Raw genomic sequence first — 21,593 nt, forward strand, 5'->3', positions numbered from 1 at the left:
ATCCAACCTCTTCAGGGAATTGATTTATATTGGTTGTAGTAGACCATGTTACTAGGTATCCTGAAGCCATACCTATGAGGATGGTTACTGCTCAGGCAGTTGCTAAGGCCCTACTTGGTATTTATTTTACCAGGGTAGGTTTTCCTAAGGAAGTCATCTGACGGGATTAAACTATGTCCCACTACATGCAGGCCATGTGGAAAAAATGTGGAGTGACAAGTTGTTAGAGGTCTGTTGGCACTAATTAAGGAGGGGTTGGAGAGTGCTGCTTCCTCCAAGCCAGTGACAGTCACTGACTATGTGCTAGGTCTCCGGAGGAGAACGACACACATGACAGAAGCATCGGATAACTTGAAAGCAAGTAAGGCTCTGGTGAAGCATTGGCATGACCAGAAGTCCAACATGGTTGAGTTTACTCAAGACCAGCAAGTTCTAGTCATGGTCCCTACAAGGCAAAGGGCCTTACAGGACAAATTGATTGGACCCTTCAGGATTGTGAGAAATCTTGGAGAGGTCAATTATTTGGTGGACTTGCACAAATCTAACGATGCACCCAGGGTCTTTCACACCAATAGTCTAAAAGCCTATGTCTCAAGACCTGAAGTGGGAGCTTTGCTTCTAGCTTCTGCTCATGAAGAGGAGAGTAAACCTCTACCTCATCTCCCCAGGGGACAGCCTTTAGATGGGAAGATAGTTCATCTCTCTTCTAATCTGTCACTGGAACAGGAGGAGTGCAAATCTGTTTGCCCCTCTGTTTTCACCATCACCAGGCTTGACCCCTTGGGACCAGCATGATATTTTCACTGGTGACTTTTTACCTGTTAAACGCCGAGATTACAGGATGTCAGACCATATAAGAGCCCACATAAAGGAAGAGGTCAAGAAGATGCTTGATCTCGGGGTAATAGAACCATCTACCAGTCCATGGTCTAGTCCAGTTGTACTAGTACCAAAGGCAGGATCCAAGGAGTTTATATTCTGTGTTGCCTATAGAGCTCTTAATGCAGTCACAGACTGATGCCCATACTTTACCTAGGACAGATCAGCTAGTGGACAAACTTGGTTCAGCCAAGTACCTCAGTACATTTCACCTAACATCAGGCTATTGGCAAATAGCCTCGACAGACCATGCCAAGGAGAAAACTGCATTTTCGACCCCAGCAGGCCTCTACCAGTTTAACGTTATGCCTTTGGGATTGATAAATGTACCTGCTACATTCCAAATGGTTAATCAAGTTCTGAATGGGATGGAGGACTTCTGCATGGCATACTTGGATGACATTGCAGTGTTCAGCCCTACTTGGAAAGAACTTGTTGACCACTTAGGATATGTATTACAGGCTCATCTGACCATAAAGGCAAGGAAATGTCAAATTTATCAGAGTAAAGTGTTGGACATGAGGAAGGAGGATGTGAAATAAGGCCATTGCCGAGCAAAGTACAAGCTTTACAAGAATGGGCCACCCCTACTACTCAAACCCAAGTAAGAACCTTTTTAGATCTTGCTGGTTATTTTTATAGAGAACTATGGGCCCATAGCTTCTCCATTGAATGTTGTCTCCTCACCCAAATTCCCCAAGGTGGTGAGGTGGAATGAGGAGTGCACCAAGGCATTTGAAGGACTTAAGAAAGCCCGTTGTCAAGCTCCAGTCTTAAGATCTCCCGACTATAGCCAAACCTTCATTGTGCAAACAGATACATATAATACAGGTATAGTTGCAGTTCTGAGTCAGCTGGATGAGAAAGGTAGGGAACACCCCATCTGCTTCATCAGTAGGAAACTGAAGGAACCTGAGACAAGGTGGGCAATTATAGAACGTGAGTGTTTTGCCACTGTATGGTCTCTGAAGAAGTTTAGACCATACTTGTATGCATCTACTTTTGTGATTCAGACAGACCACCAACCCTTGAGATGGTTAATGCAGATGAAGGGGGAACATCCTAAATTGTGAAGATGGTCAATCAGCCTACAGGGGTTTGATTTTACCATTGAACACAGGTCAGGGTGTAATCACCAAAATGCTGATGGTCTCTCCAGAATGTATGACCGACTGGAGTAAGGAGATTCATCCAGGGGTGGATTAAATCCTCCTGTCCCTTAGTCTGGGGGTGTGGGGGATGACTAGTGTTAGGGAGAATTCTCAAATGTGCCAATTCCCTTCACCTTAGAGACCCCGAGCAACTTTGCTGGATTTTGAGAACTTGATTTTTTTACCTGGAAAGAGTGCAAGCCTTTTTCCCCCACTCTCTCATGTATTTTGAATGTGTTTTACTTGTGTTCTTTGATGGAGTTTTAGACAAATCCATAGGCATCTTTTCCCTGTGTCACAGCACTGAGGGTGCTGTGTAACACAAATGAAAGCCTTTTAGGCTGTCCCAAGGTTTATATACCTTCTCTGGGATAAACTACTGTTTCCCAGCGAAAGTAAAGGGAAATTGACTTTACTAGTCTTTTCAAATTCCTAGACTCCACACACCGATGGTACAATAGAGTGCTGGAGGTGTTACTTAGTATCCCCTATGTCTAGAAACTCATGTAGCAGTCCAATGCTACCCTTTCCTCTCGAAATGGCTAGTAGCAGTGGTTTTACAATGAACTACCATGATTTTTCCCAACCGCGAACACTAGCAGCGTTAAATTGCAGGAGCCATGTTTTTCAAGATGGCATCTGAGCCCCCTTTGTTTAAACAGGCCCCAGTTGTCTTTTTTCACCATTTTTTTTTTGAAAGGTCCATCTAGAGTGTCTCTGCGCGCCAAACCAGGTTTGGTCCCTTTCTTCCTATGTCTTTGGCAGGCTTCAGGACTGAAGACTCCTCTGGCACCTGTTATGCAGAGTTTGTCTGCAGTACCCTTTGACATCACTACACACAACTATGAAAACAGGTGTAAGCAAAAGCAACCTTTGATATAAGTCTATACTACAGTTTTTGGTAGCGTAACTGAGCAGCCAGGCTTATCTGAAGAGGGCATGTGAGCTGTAAGGATGTAACACAGAAGTCTACAATCACAAGTATTCAAATAAACTCTACAAAACATTCACCAGGAGGCAATCTATATCACACAAAAATATACTTCAGTGCTTTACACTGTACGTTTGAGGCATTTAAACTACTTTGCAGGAGGAGCAAAAAGGCATAGATTAACGAAAAGATACAGATACTCTTTAGACAGTGCAAATAGTTTGAGTTCACCAGAGGAGCCGATTCAATGCAATAGGTTAGGCCAAAGTCAATGGGCTAAAGTCTTGTATAGGATAAAGCAGTTCTGGTAGTTAAATGGAAAAAGTATTTTCTAAAGTTCTCAAAAGTACTTGGTAAAAGAAAGATTCATATGTTGGGTCACAAGCTGACTAGGCCTGCAAGTTGCCAAAGTGCCAAGCACTTTTGCAGTGAGACAAGTTCTCGGACGAGTTTTCACAGTACCTTATAATGAAATAAAAGCAGCAACTGAAGACTTCTGTTCCTGCAGATCTCGCTGTTCCGGAGTCGTGGGAACAAGAGGGAGGAAGTCAGGGGCGTGGGGGGTCTTGGTGCGGTGGGGCTCCTGCACTGGGACTGGTCAAAGCAGGCTGTTGGCAAATCTTCAATTCCGGTAGCTGTAGTCCAGCACACAAACTGGTGTCCCTCTCCCTGGTTATTCGGTTTCCTGCAGCACTCTGAGGAAAATACAGCCAGCTAAGAGAATGGTATCCAGGTGGCTTATGAGTGGATTGGTCCCACCAACTCAAAGGGAGAAGTCGTCCTTACAGGGCTCCTCTGTCAAGATGAACTTGGTGATTCGTACCTGCAGCAGGGCTTCACCGGGCAAACCAACGGTCGAGGAGTTGCAGCAGCAGTCTTCTTCAAGCTCATCTTCGGTTCTTTCGTTCCAGTGTTCGACTCTGCCTTCCAAACCAAGAGACTCTTTTATCCAGTTTCCTCCCATTCATTCCAGCCTAGTTGCCACTCACCCAGCACGGTGGCTGTCCTTGCTGCACAGAGAGTTCCGTGCACCTCCCTCACTTTCTGCCCACCTCAGACACTCGGGCGCTGTTAAGGAGAATTCTCAGAAATTTGCTAATTCCCTTCACCTTAGAGACCCCAAGAAACTTTCCTGGATTTTGAGGACTTGCTTTTTTTTACCTGGAGAGAGTGTGACCCTTACCCCCCCCCCCCCCCACTCATGGATTTTGATATATTTTGGAACCTGCATCGGAACAGTCGGGGCCGAAGGTACATTTCCCTGAAAAGATGCTTGAAATACGCCTTCATTGGGTCAGATGCTTGAGCATCTGAAACTTCCCTAAAAAAACTCAGCCGAAGGGGAAGCCAATGACTGCCCTCTCCGTAAGCCCCTCCCCCGGCAGCCTTCCTCAGATTTGGTATCTCTCCCACGCGTCGTGCGGAGGTGATGGCCACAAGGAACGCTGTCTTCCACGACAGGAACTTCAACAGAGCCGAATACAATGGTTCGAATGGTGGCCCCATGAGCCTGGTCAGCACCCCGCTGAGCTCCCACGCCGGGGCAGGGGCCTTCACTGACGGGAACAATCCCTTCATAAATTCCTTCAGTCGATGAGACCACAAGGATGGCCGTCCTGCAGTTCTGGTGCATCGGGAGATCGCTGCCAAATATAGCTTGATGGAAGCGCGAGCTAGTCCACCTCTGGCCAGCGACAGTAGGTATGGTAGCACTTGAGGTGCCGTAATCCGTAGAGGGTTGATCTTCTGTGCACGGCACCAGACAGAGAACCTCTTCCACTTATGTCCGTAGCACTTGAGAGTTGGACGCCCTGGCCTTCGCAAGTTAGTCAGCCGGGATATCGTACCCTACAAACTCTAGTGCTGTCGGAGCCAGGCCTGCAAATTCAGCGACTCGGGGTCGTGATGAAGAATGGCGCCCCCCTCTCTGGAGAGAAGATCTGCGTCCGTCGGCAGCTTGACTGGTGGGGACGCTGAGAGGTCCAGAAGGTCAGGGAACCAGATCTGTCTGGCCACGCCGGTGCAAAGAGGATCATCCTGCACCGGGACCTCTTCAGCTGGCTGAGTCAAAGCAGCAGTGGCAACGGGGGGGGGGGGGGGGGGGGGGAACGCATACAGGAACAGGCCGTCCCAGGGGAACGAGAAAGCATCGCCCATGCTCCTTGGCTGGGGAAACCTGTTGGCAAACCTCTGGCACTTGGAGTTCGTCGCCGCCGCGAACAGATCAATCTGGGGTTTGCCCATCGTTGTAAGAGCCGATCCACTTGATCCTGGCATAGTTCCCACTCGTGGCACGAGCGCAGCTCCCTGCTGAGTGAGTCGGCGATTGTGTTTTTTATTCCTGCCAGATGGAAGGGAACCAGAAACATCCCCTGGGCTACGGCCCAGTGCAACAGATCCTGGGCCTCCTTGGATAGGGCTGGGGATCTGGTGCCTCCCTGCTTCCAGATGTAGAACATTGTGGTGGTGTCGTCGGTGAAGATCCTCACAACCTTTCCCTTGAGGGACTGGAGGAATGACTTGAGGGCCTAGAACACGGCGCAGAGCTCCAAGATGTTGATGTGGAGAGACCTCTCCTCCGGGAGCCAAAGGCCTTTTGCATGGAGATCTCCGGTGTGCGCAACTCATCCTTCCAGGGAGGCGTAGTCATCACCATCTCCTGATGTGTCGGGTCTGGAAGTCCTTGCCCGACGTGAGGCGTGCACGGGTGCCCCAACACTGAATCACCCGACGGAAAACCTTGTTGAGCGGTATCTTGTCTTCGAAGCTTCCCGCCGCTTGCATCCAGCGGGCGTCGAGGAACTCCTGTAGAGGACGCATCCGTAGCCTGCACAGGCGCACTAGGTAGATGCATGAGGACATCATCCCGAGGAGGGACTTGAAGGATCCCACCCTGGCCACATCCGTGGCTAGCAGGCGTTGCACCTTGCCTAAAATGCTTCGTCCTTTCCTCCGAAGGAGATGCCAATCGGTCCACTGTATCGAGCTTCGCTCCCAGAAACAGTGCCACCTGCGACGGAACCAAATTGGATTTCGGTAGTTGGAGAATCCCAGCTCCGTGAGTAAGCGGACGGTCTTCGCCATGTGGTCGACGGCGAGTTCTCTTGTCCTTGCACGGATGAGCCAGTCGTCCAGGTAGGGGTAGACTTGGCTCCCCTGCAGGCGCAGCCGCGCCGCCACTGGTGCTAGGCATTTGGTGAACACCCTAGGTGCCGACTTCCATCCGAATGGCAGAGCTCTGAATTGGTAGTGGCGTCCTGGGACTACGAATCTGAGGAACTTTCGGTGTCCTTTTAGGATGGGGATGTGGAAATAAGCATCCTCCAAGTCCGACGATAGGAAGTCGCCCTCCTCCAGCTGTCCCAGCACGTGCTGGAGAGTGACCATCCTGAACTTCTGTGCCTTGATGTATTTGTTCAACCGACGTAGGTCCAGGATGTGGCGCCAACCGCCTCTATTCTTTCTGACGAGGAAGTATCTTGAGTATACTCCGGAGCCTTGGAGCCTCTTGGGGACGAGCTCGATGGCACCTTTCTTGAGCATCGCCTTTACCTCCAACAGCAGTTGAGGGACGTGATTTTCCTTCCTGGCCACGGGAGGAATGCGGGGACACCTTTTGGAATTAGAGAGTGTGCCCATGGACCAGGGCATCCAGCACCCAACGGTCGGTGGAGATGGACTCCCACACGCTGACGAACTTCGCCACCGGCCTCCCACCGGGGTGCTTCTATGGGGGCCCGACGCTACGGGCGGTTCAATCTTGCTTGGAGGCGGCCTTGCCGCCAACACAGATCTTCCTTGCTTTCCACGACCTCTGTAAGCCTCCTGGGACGAGGAGCAGGGCCGCCTGGCGGTACGTAGAGGAGCCACCGCCTGATCCCTTGGAGGCCCCCCGTCTGCCTCCGGTGCTCCGAAAGGGGCGTCATTGCTGAAGGACTCCCAGGGCTTGGGCCGTCTGTCGGCCTTGATGTCCTGCAGCGACTCATCCACTGTTTTACCAAACAGGTTGTTGCCGTCAAACGGCATGTCCAAAACCCTGGTATGCTTGTCCTGACGGAAGTCTGCCGCATTGAGCCAGCCTCGTCGTCTAAGGCAAACACTGTTGCCTAACTGGCGAAACCCTGTGTTGGCAATGTCCGTTATGGCGTGGTCCGACGTCACCTCACCTTCCTGCATAATCTCCAGGGCCTCTGCCCTCTGGTAGGAAGTCCATTAGGGGGGCTATCTTGTACCATAGCTCCCTGTCGTAACAGGCCACAATCGCTAAGGCGTTAGCCGCCTTAATTGTCGCCCCATGGCGTCCAATTTCTTACCCTTGCCGTCAGGTGGGGAAGTCGAGGTTGAGGCCGTCGCCCCTGCCGCCTTCTTCTTGGCCGCCGCTGAGACGACCAAATCTGGCGTAGGTTGAGCCCTGAGGCACAAAGGGGTGGCGTCGGGGACCCGGTACTTCTCGTACCTGTCCCTCTTGGCAGGCGTCGTGGACGGGTTCTTCAGGATCACAAGTCCCTCGTCCCAGATATCGTCGACTAAGGGTACCGCGAGGACCGTCTTTCTCTTGGCCTCTCGCCATTGATCAAGGAAACCCTCCTTCTGTTCCTCAGGGCAGAGCTGGAAGAGCTCGTATGCCCTGGCGATCATGGCGTGAAAGGAGCCAATTTCGTCGGACGGGGAAGACTGAGGGAGGGATTGGTGATGGAAAGTCTGTCCAGTCGTCACCAACGTCATCCGTCCCGTCGTCACCACCGCCATCCGTCCCAGTCGTATCCGTCGCCGTGTCATCCCTGGGGTTCGGTGAGGGGAATGAGGGCTCCACGTGTCGTGGGGGCATGAAGGGCGGGCATGGATGAACTCTCCTCCGCTTGTTCGGAGGGCTTCCCAACGGGCCCGGTTCTGGATTGTCCGCCGGGATTCGTGGTAATCTCGTCCTCATCTCCGTGCATAAGGTTTGGATTGCCATCAAAATGGCCACCGAGTTGTCCTGAGGCTCGGGCAATGGCTGCGATGGGAGGGATGACTGCTACTCCACTGGGGCCTCGTCAGCGCCACCGTCGCTTTCTTCGACCACCTCTTCAGGATACCTCCTTTGGGATCGTACCTTCTCGAACCTCTCGTTGAGGTTCTTCACAGCAGCTCCTCAGAGGCAGAATCCATGTCCGTGATGGCCACCGCCCCCCCTCTTTTTCCACCGGGGTCTTCACGGGGGTCTTGTCGATGGGCTGGAAAGAGGATTCCCTACACGGTAGCAGGGAAACTCTGGGCCCCGAGATCGCCTCCACGCCAGGGCCGCCGTGACTCCCTCGATAGAGGCCTTAGCCGGGTGAATCAAGGCCTTCGCCACCTTTGGCGTGCTTGAGGGTGTATTCTTTTAACTCCTTCCATGAAGGCCTTAATAACTGGGACTTTCCACCGCGACACTAAATTGAGAAGTGGTGCATGCGGAAAGTGCAGCCAAATTAACCTTAATCGAATTAAACACTAATCCTGAGTCTAGTAGGTGAGTCAGGTAGAGAACAATGTGTGGGAGAGCAGTCAACCGGGTTGATGCTCTTATTTCTACACCATATGAAAAATCATTTCCACTTGCTAGAGTAACAGTGACGAGTGTTAGGCTTTCTAGTTTCCTTGAGAATGTCCATGCATTTCTGCGGGAGTTGTAAATGACCAAATTCTATGATCTCAGGAGCCATGCTGCTAAGTTCATGGTCTGTGGGCATGGGTGTAGTGTCTTGCCCTTGTCTTGTGACAGCATGTTGTACGGGCAGGGTAGTTTCACTGGTGGAGACAGACATCTCATCAGGTGAGCGAACCACGGTTGCCGGGCCCACATAGGGGCCACTAGTATCATTGTGACTGGTTCCTGGTGCATCTTGTGCACTATCTTGTTGAGAAAGGGAGTCGGGGGGGGGGGGGGGGGGGTTGCTTAAACAAATTTCCCTGACCATGGTATCGATGGACCGTTCCCCATGGATTGGTTTGGGGGTACCTGGAGGCGTAATCTTGGTATTGGGAGTTCTCCAGAGTTGCGAACTTTTTTCTGGGAATCCCCATTGTGTGAAGACGTCAAAGATGATGTCTTCTTGTAACCGCCATTCGTATTCTGCAGGTAGAGGGAAGTCTCTGCTGAGTTAGTCTGCTAGCAGATTAAGTTCCCCTGGTAAATGTTGTGACAACAGGAACATGTGTTTGAGAGCCCACTTCCAGATGTTCTGGGACAGCTTGGACAGTCCTGGAGAGTGAGTGCCCCCTTGCTTGTTCAGATAGTACATAGCTGTGGTGCTGTCTGTGAGGACTATCACTGTCTTCACTTGCAGGTGTGCCTGAAAAGCCTTCAGTGCTTTGAAGACCGCTAACAGTTCCAGCAAGTTTATGTGTTTGGATGCTACGCTCGGAGTCCAAACTCTGTGTGCAGTCTGATGGGATAGGTAAGCCCCCCCCCATCCTGTGAGGGATGCGTCTGTGGTTAGAGTGGCCTCCACTGCGGGGGTGACGAATGGTTTCCCTATGACAAGGACCACCACCGTAGCAAGAGAACCAAGGCATGCGAGACAGCCATTAGATCGTCCCATTGTCCGCTGGCCTGACACCACTGGCTGTTGAGCCACTCTTGCATTGGACGCATGCGCAGTCTCGTGTGAGGTATCAAATATATACATGACGCCATCATTCCCACCAAACGCATTGCTTTGCGCACCGTCACCCAGTCCACCGGCCACACATTGAGGGATCTGAAACAGCATATTTTGGACCCTCTCGGAGGGGAAGACAAGGCCGTCCTTTGTTCGAATTAGAGCCCCTAGGAATTGTTTGATTTGGCTGGGATCTAGGCTGGACTTCGCATCGTTGATGCAGAAGCCCAGTTGGAACAAAAGGTCTACAGTCTTTTGGGTGTTTGAGAAGCATGTCTCGTAAGAATCCCCTGTTATGAGCCAATCGTCGAGGTAAGGGTATACTGGGATGGACAACCTGCACAGGTGGGCCACTGCCACTGCCAGTACTTTCGTGAATACCCTCGGCGCTGACGCTATGCCGAAGGGTAGCACTCTGAACTGGTAGTGTTTGCCCTCTATCATGAACCAGAGGTATTTTGTGTGCGCTGGCAACATTAAAATATGAAAGTATGCATCTTTCATGTCCAGTGTTGTCATGTAATCCCCTTGCAATAACATTACTTCCTGTAATGTCACCATACGAAATGTTTGAGGTTTTACAAATTTGTTCGCTGGGCGCAGATCTAGTACAGGGCGCATGGTTAAATCCTTTTTTGGATACAAGGAAGTACACTGAATAAATACCTTCTGTTACCTGTGATAGAGGCACGACCTCTATAGCTCCTTTTTCTAGTAGCTGGTCCACTTCTTGAAGGATGGCAAGGTGTTCTGGCGACAGGCGTCGTCCCCTTGGGGGTCTGTACGTCGAGGAGCGGTTGAATTCTATACAGTAGCCGCGGGCTATGGTTCATAGTAACCAGGGGTCTGATGTTATTCCCTCCCATGCTGGAAGAAAGGATGTTAGCCGGCCCCCGACCGGTGATGCATGGGAGGGGACCCGAATCTTCGGGTCATTTGGTGTTGGTGGCTTGGGAACCTCTGGGGGTGGAACCCCGACTTCTCTTGCCACAACGCTGTCCTCTCTGGGTGTATTGTCCACTGGTTCCTTGATACGAGGACCAGTTGCCTGTAGAGTACTGCTGCTGTTCCTGATGTTGGCATTGGCCTCGAAAAAAGCGTCCGTTTCCATAACCTCGCTTGTTGAGAGGCCTTGAAATCTGATGTAGGGTCTTAATGGTGTCAAATTCCTTTTTTGCAGTCTCTAGCGCGTCATCCACCGCCTTGCCAAAGAGGTTGGCATCCTCTATTGGTTTGTTAATGAGAGATGCTTGTGTTTCGGGTTTAAACCCCAAATTACGTAGCCAGACATGACTTTTGAGGAGTATTCCGTGGACTAGGGAACGGCAAGCCGTTTCTGCAGCATCTAGAGTATTCTTAATGATGCTCTGGTTGACTAAGGTTCCCTCGGTAACCGTGGCCAGAAGCTGAGTTTTTAGGGGTTCAGGAACCGCCTCAATGTCTTTGTGTAGTTTGCTCCATTGGGAATCTGCATAACTAGCCAGTAAGGAGTTGTTAGCAATAGTGGAAAAGGCTGCCGAGGCTGTAATACTTTTACCTAGGGCATACAGCTTTTTACCTTCATCTGGAGGTGCCTCGCTGGTTGATAGTGGGACCCCTGCCCTTTTTCTTGTATTAGTTACTACTAGGGAGTCCGGTACTGAGTGGCCACTGATGTACAACGAGTCCAATGGAAAAGGACTAAATTTGTCTATCCTTGGGTTGACCCCTCTAACCAATGCAAGTGTAGATAACAAAGGAATGATTAGTCTCTTTACTGAGGCATGGAGGGGAATGGTTTGACTGACAGGGGGTTTCTCCTTGATAATCCCATCAACGAAGTCTATGTCAGGAGAACTTACCCCAGTCTCGATTTCGAAATGTGCTGCTGCTTTACGTAGTAGTGCATTAAAGGTAGGTTGATCGTCTATAGGTGACGTATTCCTGATTGGTGAGTCTTGGGGAGGTGGAGGGGGGGTAGGGGGGACAGGTTTAGGCCGTCTGGGTCTGTAGACGCTGATGGGGACTACCAGGGCTGTGAAGCACCTTCTTCTGGGTCTTCTTCAAAACCCCCATCACTCATGTCTGGGTCATCCTCGAAACCTTCCGGGTCTATGTTTTGTTGTTGTTCGTTAGAGAAGAACTCCTCATCTTCATGAAAGTGGGAGTCCTCTTCAGTGAGGTCATACAACTCTACATCCCCCCCTGTGGGGGGTTAAACAGCTTAGGGTATTTAGCCCTAGGATCCTCCTCAGGCGCCTCTCTTGGTCTTTTGGGTGTGGGCAGGTATTGGGTAGACCTAAAATTCTCCATTTTGTCCATGCAAAATTGGGAGTCTCTCTAAGGTCCCTTGTGGTAGCCCACAGCAGTTGGGGGGGGGGGGGGGGGAGGGAAGGCTTTCGGCCTGTTAACGCTTTGATCTATCCCATAACGTCGATAAGCTCCCATCGCCTTCTGAAAAGTCTTCTAGTAGGCTAGGAGTCCCATTCGACGGAGGGGGCGGTTCCTGCCTTCCGTCCGTCTCAGCGTTTCCCTGGCCTTGCGAGCGGTATTCGGCGTCTCTTTCGCGGCCCATCTCTATCTATCGTTGGAAACAATACGCGCCAGGCTCTCGACGACTAAATGGTCTGTCGAGGGTTTCTCTGGCCTCGATGTTACAGGTGTCGCGTCCTCTAAGCCGACGGACGCTCGCTGGCAGGGCACGTCGTCTGGCAGTTTGGCGATAGCGCCCTTATCTCGGGGTAGCCCAGTCGCTGGTCGCATCTGCGGTTGCGAGGGGGGGGGGGGGGGGGGGCTTTGGACCCTTACGGTCCGTGGATGCCGCCGGTAGGACCTGCGTCTCCGTTGGCACTAATGCTTTCTTCGACGAGGAAGAGCCGTGGGTCGTGTGCTTATGTGAGTGCTTGTGTGCGTCTATGTCGCCGGGGTGATCATCCACATAAGCAGGGCGTGAGCAGAGCTTGTCGGGGCCGGGGACAGACGAGGAGCGTGACCGCTCCCTAGAGGGGTGTACAACCTCCGATGCAGAGGTCGGGTTATCACTTTCCTCTACTTTCGGCGGCGGCGGGTGAGGAATCGGACCTAGACATGGCATAGGCTGCCCACCTCTTGACCCTGTGGTCCTTCAAAGTCTTGGGCTTAAGGAGCTTACAGGCCGCACAACCGTCTTCTTTGTGGTCGAGGGGCAAGCAACGGTTGCACTGTTTGTGCTTGTCTTTCCAGGAGATTTTGACCTTGCAGCGCGGGCAAAACCTAAAAAGTGTGCCCTCTCCATAGCTGAGGGAACGGACAGACGTGATAACAACCCCGAAGGAAAAGGTGGGGAAAGACAAAGGCACTCTTAAAGAGATAGCAAGAAATGTCCCACAACCCCACTCTCCCTACTGTTTGAGGCCGAGAAGGGTCTCCTCCGTCGAAGGCACAGCCGTCGAAGATATTGTCGGAGAACAGCTTTGTCGAAGGAGGAACATAACGTTAAATAACGACCAAAGGTCGAGTGAGTATTTCTAAATAACGACCAAATGGTCGAGTGAATATTTGCAATGTCTCTCGAGGAGCTCAGCGTAAAAGCGCCCAATATCTGGGCAGAAAAAAACAATCTGCGGGACCTCAACGCGTGAGGGATTGTGGGTACACTGCACGTCACTATAGGGATAGTGTTAGACACGCCTTGTCGAAATCCCCTTTTTGACTACGAAAAACAAAATGCAATATCCTGCAGTGACCACTGGATGTCGGACTATGCACAGCATGTGATTCTAAGCTGATTAACAAACATCAGAAAATTATTTATTTAAAACACACTTATGAAAATACACTGGCACTAATATATCAAGCAAGTTCAAACAGTCACTAAGTATATACACCTCCCTAGTTAATTATTCGACAAGTCTAGGTTAACAAACCACTTAACAAAACAGAGGCGAGTGCATAACTTAAGATGGCACTCCAATAATTTGTTAAAAAGGGAGAGAAAAGGCAGAGCATGGAAATAACACAGTACCAACACTTTTAAGAACCCCCAGCAAGGCAGGAAAGGCAGGGTCTACTGTAGAGCCAAAGTTCATAGGCCAGGCCCACTCTTCGAGAAAGCAAGGCTGAATGTGCCCAAAATCACAGTGGAAATGCACTCGAAGTCTTTGCAGAAAGTGTCAAAAGAGGTTGGATCAGTTCAGAAAGAAAGTTAGAAGGTTTGGAGGCCAACCCAGTTGGAAAGTCAAGGATTTACGGGACACCTCGGACAGTCCGTTGCAAGGGAGGCCAGGCGGGACAGTACCTTAAATGGTGAGAACGTTCCAGCGGGGGGTAGTTGTTCCTGGCAGCGGGTGCAAGTCGTGGCTTAGACCAGAGGAAGAGATGATCTCGACGAGGAAGAAAGCTGAAGTTGTTGCACTGCCAGGGATGAAACCAGCCGCGGAGTTCCCCATTGAAAGGTACGACCCTTTTATTTGCGGTCAGTGGTCAAGCGTGGCTATCCGGCCGCCGGGGTGCTCGGCACGGGCGATTCGACCACGAGACATCCTGGAAGGCGAAAAAGGTGAACTGGTTGGTGTCACCAGCTCAAAGGGAAAAAGACTCTCCTGGAAGAAGATCTCCTCTGTCGTTGGGGAAGTGGTGAGTTTCTTTACAGGAGGGCTCCACCGGTGGTGTCGTCGTTTTAGATGGCTCAGCTTCTCCCCGCTTCGGATTCTTTAGGTCCTGTGGCGACTTCTGAAGTTCCAGTCTGCAGAAGCCCGCCAAAAAGTGGAACAAAAGGGCTCGACTTGGGTTAGAGTTTCAGAGGCGAACATAAACGCCATTTTAAAACCGAGCCCTGGCAAAAAGACCCAACCGGGGAATTAATATTAAATAAATAACCCAGCGGTATCTTTAACATTGCACCAAAAAGTGGTGCGTTTAAAATCAATGGGAAAATCCCATAAGAAATATTCCGGTGGAATATTTCATGTGGTATCCACTGCCACCAGCCAGAAACTCGACAAGGGGGGGGACTGGACAGTGCCCCGTTGAAAAACAGACCCAGGGGCAATCGAATTGCCCCTACCAGTACTTCCACAATATGATGGTTTGTACTGGTCCTGTTCACAATTTGAGACTAGTAAAGCCAATGGTGACTTTACATGCCCTGGGAGACAGTAGTCAGTCCCAGGGTATGGAGTATATGTTTGGGGGTCACTATGACACCTGTGTTACTGCACTGAGGGTGCTGTGTAACACACATACCAAAAACACATGAAGCCCTATGGAGTAAAAGACCCCATAGCCCATAAAACACATTCACAGTCAAAGGACATTCTCATATCATGCCCAAGAGTGGGAGAAAGAGAGTCTCACTCTTAGCAGGAGAAACAAATAAACCCCAAAAATCCAGCAAAGCTGCTGGGGGACTCACTAGGTTTGGGAAATTAGCCTTAACAGAATTCTCCCTAACACACCCACCCACCCACCCACTTGCCTGACCTCCGGGCTGCTTACTTGAGTCTAGCCAGCACACCCAAGTCCTAACCTGGCAAAATGCACACACGCATCTTAAAACCTAACTCTTAGAATCGTGGACTTCGGTCCCCGAAGCGCATGGATGTCATACAAATGGGGAAAGGGCGCAATATAAATCAATACAATGGCAGGGAGCCACCCCATCTTTATCAGTAGAAAACTAAAAGTCAGAGAAACTAGGTGGGAAACAATTGAAAGAGGTTTTGCCATTGTGTGGATGTTGAAGAGGTTAAGACCATAGTTATATGGATCTACTTTCAGAATTCCAACTGACCACCAACCTCTAAATGGTTAATGCAGATGAAGGGGGAGAATCCAAAACTGCTCATGTGGTCCATTAGCCTCCAAGGCATTGACTTCGCCATAGACCAGTCAGGAAACCAACGAAGAATACTGATTGACTCTCCATGAAGTATGACCAACTGGAACCAGAGCTCCATTCTCGAGTAGATTAGATCCTCCTGTCCCTTCGTCTGAGGGTGGAGAGGATGACACGCGTTAGGGCGATTCATTTTTAGACCAAATCCCCTCTACCTGCGAAACCCCCTCCAGCACTTTTTTCTGGACTCCTGGATCTTTGTTTTTTCTGAATGAGGGGGAAACTTTTCGCCCTCATTCATTCTTTTGCCCCAACTATGGGGATACTTGTTCCTTATTGTTAAAACAGTTTTTCTAAATTAGAGCCAACATACTTGGTATTATGGTAGCAATAACAGAGTAGTTAGGATTATCATGGGATGGAGAGAGGGTTGTTGGAAGGTACAAAGAACCTGTGCAGCATACATATGGTCAAAAGAAACACTTATACACTGATGTACGCTAAATAGAGGTTTAACATCAAAGTGGGAATTGGTTCCATTCAGGCATTCTTGCAGACAAATGCCAGGGCAGTGTTAAACTCCTCCCGTTTCCTGCCTTCAAAGACACTGGAGCCTAGGCAGGGACGCCCTAGGATTCACACCAGAGGCAAAATTCACATTTAGACCTCTCCCTCCCAAAATGGGAGAAGGGCTAACAAAGGATAATCACACAAGAAAAGGAAAAAAAAAAAAAAAGAAGCCACCATGTTAGAACACAGGTGACCCTTTTGTGCATAACCGAGTCGGTGAATACAGTCCGCGGTAGAAAATAGCACAAAAGTTGGAAGAGCACATCCACTGATGCCAGCCATAACGAGTGTTGTCACTGACCGAAAAGTCACAGGAGCAGAGAGAAGGTGGATACTAGGTAATCTCTCATAAGTTAAAGTTTTAAGAATGATACTAAGTATCCTTAAGGACAGTCAAAGAATCTCAAAGGAGAACCCAAAAGGGCTCCCAGCAACACTGTATATAAGCTGCTGTGTGCTGCAAACGTGTAACAGATGTTTGAGATATGGAGGAAAGCAGACTCCATAAATTAAGGCAATACCAAAAAAAAAAAGAAACGGTTCCCAAAAAAAAAGGTCAGCGCAAATAAGAATGAGGGGAGAAAAGGTTTCTAATTCAGGATAGAAAGAAAAAGTTCCAGAACTCCAGTGCTGGGCATCTCAGTAGGAGAGGGTATTAAGCATAACACTAAAATCTCAACAACAAGTACTTCGATGCGTGAAGGACCATGGGCTCGGTACACATCACACTAGGGATAGTATTACAAACACACCCAGTCGACGTCCCTTTCCAACTTGGAAAACAAAATCATGATACCCTCATCTACCACTAGATGTCGGCCTATGCAAAGCATGTGTTTTTCTAAGCAGACCCACATGCCTCAGTAATTTATATTTAGAGTATTTTGTGATATTACCTGCGCAATTCATTTTTATAGTGTGTTTTTGGGCCTACAATAAATATGTTTTTTTGTACTTGCCTATCCACGTAGAGTCATTGCATATTTCACTGTTTGGACTCATTGTGGACCCCTGACCCCACTCATCTCTTGAAACTTCACCTTGACCACTCTCCATTCTTACCGTGATTGGATTTGGCTTAACTCCCCGATTTCCCTTGTTCACTATAACCAGGGTTGTCTCCCAAACTCTGACCACCAGGCCAGATTTTAGAAAGGCATTTTAGCAGTAATGCTGCTGCATCATGTAGATTGGTGCAGAGATGTCTTCTGTGTGCGACCAGACCAAGGGGATGGAGTCCGAGCATCATGGGAACCTGTACACCCACACACAATGGGGAAAAGTGCAACAGGAATTCCTGTTAACACCTTTCACTTTTGAATATTATGTAATACTCAAGACCAACCAATAGATGGTCTAACATGCATAACATGAGACTGAACGGATCCATAAGCCCCTGAATCATTAGCCATCAAAACATACTTTGCTCAACATCTGTCTTCTTAAAGACAAAAGCTATCCAAGGGAAACACAGAGGCTTTCAAGTGGCTATTCAGTAAACAAATTAAAAGTGATCTTTTATTGATCCTAGCGTACTCATTTGTAGATCAGGCCAAACTACAGAAGTGCTTTCTATTTTGTAAAATATGCATTGCTGAAGTTAGTCAAGTGAAACATATTAAACACTCTTTGGCTTCACGTGACCTACAGGACAAATGTTAATGTTGGATTTGTTTGGTTCAATGTGAGAACATTTTTATTCCCTTCTCTTTTCAATCACTTCGGTTGGTCTCGTTTCCTTCTGTCTCAATTTTTAGTGTTCAAGGCAAATTCTTGTATTGTCACTCCAGGTCACGATATTCTAGGTGTTTTCCAATATCTGACCCAGGCACAGTAAGGACTGGAAACAGTGCAAGTCATGGGGAATGTTCTTGCCCACACACCTTAAGTTGTTTCAGTTGTATGTAAAAGTTTGAACACCTACTAATTGAAATGATGAACAAAATGGGACAAACTGCCATCAAACAAAGTAAGAACCCTGTGATATTACTTTCTACCAATTTAAGAAGTGTTATAACCTTTCCAGATTAGGTACCCTAAAGTTAATTAACCAATCAGGAAACTTTCAAAAATCTTTCAAAAGTCTTAATGGCGCCCACCAACCTAAATGAAAAGCTCACCGAGTGTCTTGCAAAGCTCTGGATGCTTTATCCCAATGGTTTTTAGACGCTGCAAAAGTTCTGCAGAAGTTAGTTGCCGCACCAGATACAGTCCAACAGAGTAACACTGCAGTGAGACAAAAGCATTCATGCACCGTCAGTAAAGATCACCTACGGGTGTTGCAAACCAAGCTTTTGATTTCCAAACTCCAAAACATGGTCTGCTTTCAGCATCAAGAATTTCTCACTACAGGCAAACTTAAGTGTGTACTTGGTTTGTCAGGAAATCACATTAGCCAGGCACTCCAACCACACCACAAAAAGGTCCAGACAGTTGCTCCGCTGAATTCCATGCAACCCCCCCCCCTGCCCTTCTTGACCTCTAAAAACCTTGGCAAATGCAGTCTCCAAGCACAAGTCTATACAGCAAACAAGATTGACAGTGAACACTGACCTTTCCATAGTTTCCCCAAGTGACAGTGATTCGGTTTGTGGCAGAAGACAGATACATGAGGTTTGTCAGATTAATAGGGCGGCAAGGTCTCTTAGGCTCCACTCCAGGTTTGTTTGATGGATAGTAACCCTGTCAGGGGAACACAACATATTAAGGAACATTTTAAAAGTGCATTACAGCTGTAATGTTTTAAATAGGTTTATATATACCCGAGGCTTCTGCACCAATAAAGAAACTTGGTGCATAGATATGACCTTGAGAAGCATTGAGAAAATATTACGGTTTTAAGAGTATTAAGGAACAATACAAATGTAATGGGTTACTTTATAGACTTCACGCCAGACTATTGACAGTTTATTGTGAATAAGGCAGTCAACGTCGCAAGTTTGGAACCCAATACAAGGTTTTCAGTGAAGTAATAGTACAGAGCCTAGACGGGCAGATCATGCATCCCACAACGGACAATTGGATTCCCTAAAGCCAGGTTAAGATGGCTTTCTCAAATCTGGCGTGGTGGACAGGTTTAATGAGGCCACCCTAGTTGTGAACAGGTAAGCTCTGGGATTTTAGCCAAACCCCGTCAAGGTAAGAGATAAGTGTGGTCAAGGCCAAGTGTCATAGTATTATTAGCCCTGCCGCTGTGCCTGTAGCCCATCTGCCTAAACTGCCTTGTGATGCGACTAGCCTTGCCGCTTTGCCGGCAGCCCACCTGCCTCTATTGTCATGTGATATCACTACAGCCCCTAAAACGCACACACTGTCCCTTCCCCCCTCCCCCCCGTCCCCTCCTCCACCAGTTTGGATGATCCATTGAAATGTGCACTCGTCAACTCCCGTTCAGTACCGGCACACTCTTGATGTCCACTATCTCATCAACAAAAACAATCTGGACCTACTCCTCTGTGAGACCTGGTTAAACAAGACCTCTGGCCCTGCCCTCTCCCTTGCAGTCCCAACTGGCTACACCATATTTAGACAAGACTGGACAGGTCAAAGGGGTGGAGGTGTAGCGGTTATCGCTAAAAACACGCTCAATATCAGGAGGATACATGGGGAATTGGGCCAGAACATGGACTACCTCTTTCACAAATCAAGCTCTCTCCCAACTGTACGTTTGCCCTTCATCTGATCTACCGCCCACCAGGGCCCTCCAGTGATTTTCATGAGGCCCTCATCCATGCACGGTCCGACAACCTAAAAAAAAAATCATTCTTCTCATGGGTGACCTTCATTTAGGGCTCAATGATCCGAAGGATGGTAATGCTTCTACCCTGCTAAAAGCCATAACCACCTTAGGGTTTACTCAAGCCATTTCCAAGCCGACCCACATTAAAGGTCACACGGTTGACTGGGTATCCGCCCACAATTGTTCCCTCTTCATCTCTTCATCTCTCCCATCCCCTGGTCCGACCACTTTCGCATTAAGCTTGACATCACGACACCCAAAGAGTCAGCTAAGTCTACCATCCCCTTACCAGCTGCATACTCAAGAAGCTCACGGGAGCTCACTAAAGAGGCACTATCCTGCTACCTCGTGGTACCGGCCCTCCTGCCCTCTTCCCTAATGACCCAGAGCTACTGGCAACTGCATTTAATAAGGTCATCTCCCAAGCAGTAGATGCCATCGCTCCGCTCACTCTCAAAAAAGCCAAGAAGGCAAAACACTCAAATTCCTGGTTCACCAAGGAGCTCATGGAATTCTGCTCCAGAAAAAGGGCAGCACTTGCTACCTGGAAACAACCCCAATGCTGCTTTTAAGTCTATATCTAAAGACTATAAAATTGACTATCATTCAGGCAAAAGCCGACTCAACTCGAGGATTGAAAATGCCAAATCTGGGATAAAGGAAATCTTTAGCATCTTTAGAGAACTGGAGACGCCCTCATCCCCGCCTCCTTCTCTCCTGACGGACGCAAAGTGGTGCAACAAAATTCAAACAGCCATGCTAAACAAACTGGACTCCCTGCACGCCAAAATTCTGGCCCATCAAAAAGTGTTGCCCAATCCCTTTGCTAACAGTCCTGATCCTCCTGCCCCAGTCTCCACTCCCAAGCAGACCAGAATGTTTGAATTCACAGACATGAGTGAACCTGAAGTCATTGCTCTCCTCAAATCCATCAAGCCCTCTAATTGTAAAGGCGACACCTGCCCGGCTCAGCTCATTAAAGACTCTGCCTCATCCCTTGCCCCATTTAGCACTTCCTTCATTAACTCCTCCATCCAGGCTGGCTATGTTCCAACTGAACTCAAGGATGCGTGGGTCCGACCGCTCCTTAAAAAACAACCTACGACTCATCGGTCCCAGGGAATTACAGGTCCATTACCACGGTCACCTTTTTGCTTAAAATTCTAGAAAAAGTAGTCCAACCTGCAAGTCCAAAAATTAATTGAAGACAACCACCTTCTTGGTCTTCGTCAGTACGGGTTTCGACCTCAACATGGCACCGAAACAGCTTTACTGGACTTAAAAAAAATCAAACGGATGACCTGGGAGATGCAGGCAAACCTGCACTGCTCCTTCTTTTAGACCTTTCCGCTGCCTTTGATCTGGTAGATCACAAAACCCTCTGCCATCACCTCATCTGCAGCCAACTTTTGATGAAGGTTTTCTCCGAAACCTCTAATGCCAACCCTAGTCTCATTAAATGTGGGGTCCCACAGGGTTCTTGCATAGCTCCCACCCTTTACAACCTCTTCATGCGGCTGCTGTTCAGAATATTGGACGCCCTGGGCATCTCATACAAAAACTATGCAGGTGACACTCAGATGCACATCCCCCTTTCGGGAGACTATTCAACGGACATGAACACCCTCAACTCCATCTACTCCACGATCCAATCATTGATGGCAGAAAATTGGTTATGTCTCAACACTGAGAAAACCGAACTTGTGTTGATTGGTTCCCCCCCCCCCCACCTTGGGCAAATTGGACAAGCAATACTGCTCCTTCACCATTGATAACATCCCCATCACCGGCTCGCAAGTCATCAAGACCTTGAACCCAACCAGACCCGTGACAGACATGTCAATGCTATTGCATCCTCTGCAGCCTACCATTCCAAATTGCTCAATGCAGCCAGGCCTTTCCT

At 48.9% G+C, this 21,593-nt stretch overlaps 1 protein-coding gene across 2 annotated transcripts in view; it reads right to left on the reverse strand.

Annotated features, from left to right (window-relative positions):
* PIAS4 (protein inhibitor of activated STAT 4) overlaps positions 1 to 21,593 on the reverse strand; it is a 741,820-nt gene that overhangs the window by 327,931 nt on the left and 392,296 nt on the right. For both annotated transcript variants that reach the window (XM_069649398.1, XM_069649399.1), the window contains 2 exons: positions 18,505 to 18,633; positions 18,072 to 18,177 (listed from right to left, as the gene is read on the reverse strand). In XM_069649398.1, coding sequence (XP_069505499.1) covers positions 18,072 to 18,177; positions 18,505 to 18,633 — 235 coding nt within the window. The remainder of the gene's footprint in view (positions 1 to 18,071; positions 18,178 to 18,504; positions 18,634 to 21,593) is intronic.

The sequence above is a fragment of the Ambystoma mexicanum genome, chromosome 1p, assembly GCF_040938575.1.
Source record: "Ambystoma mexicanum isolate Mex_15411 chromosome 1p, UKY_AmexF1_1, whole genome shotgun sequence".
NCBI lineage: Eukaryota > Metazoa > Chordata > Amphibia > Caudata > Ambystomatidae > Ambystoma > Ambystoma mexicanum.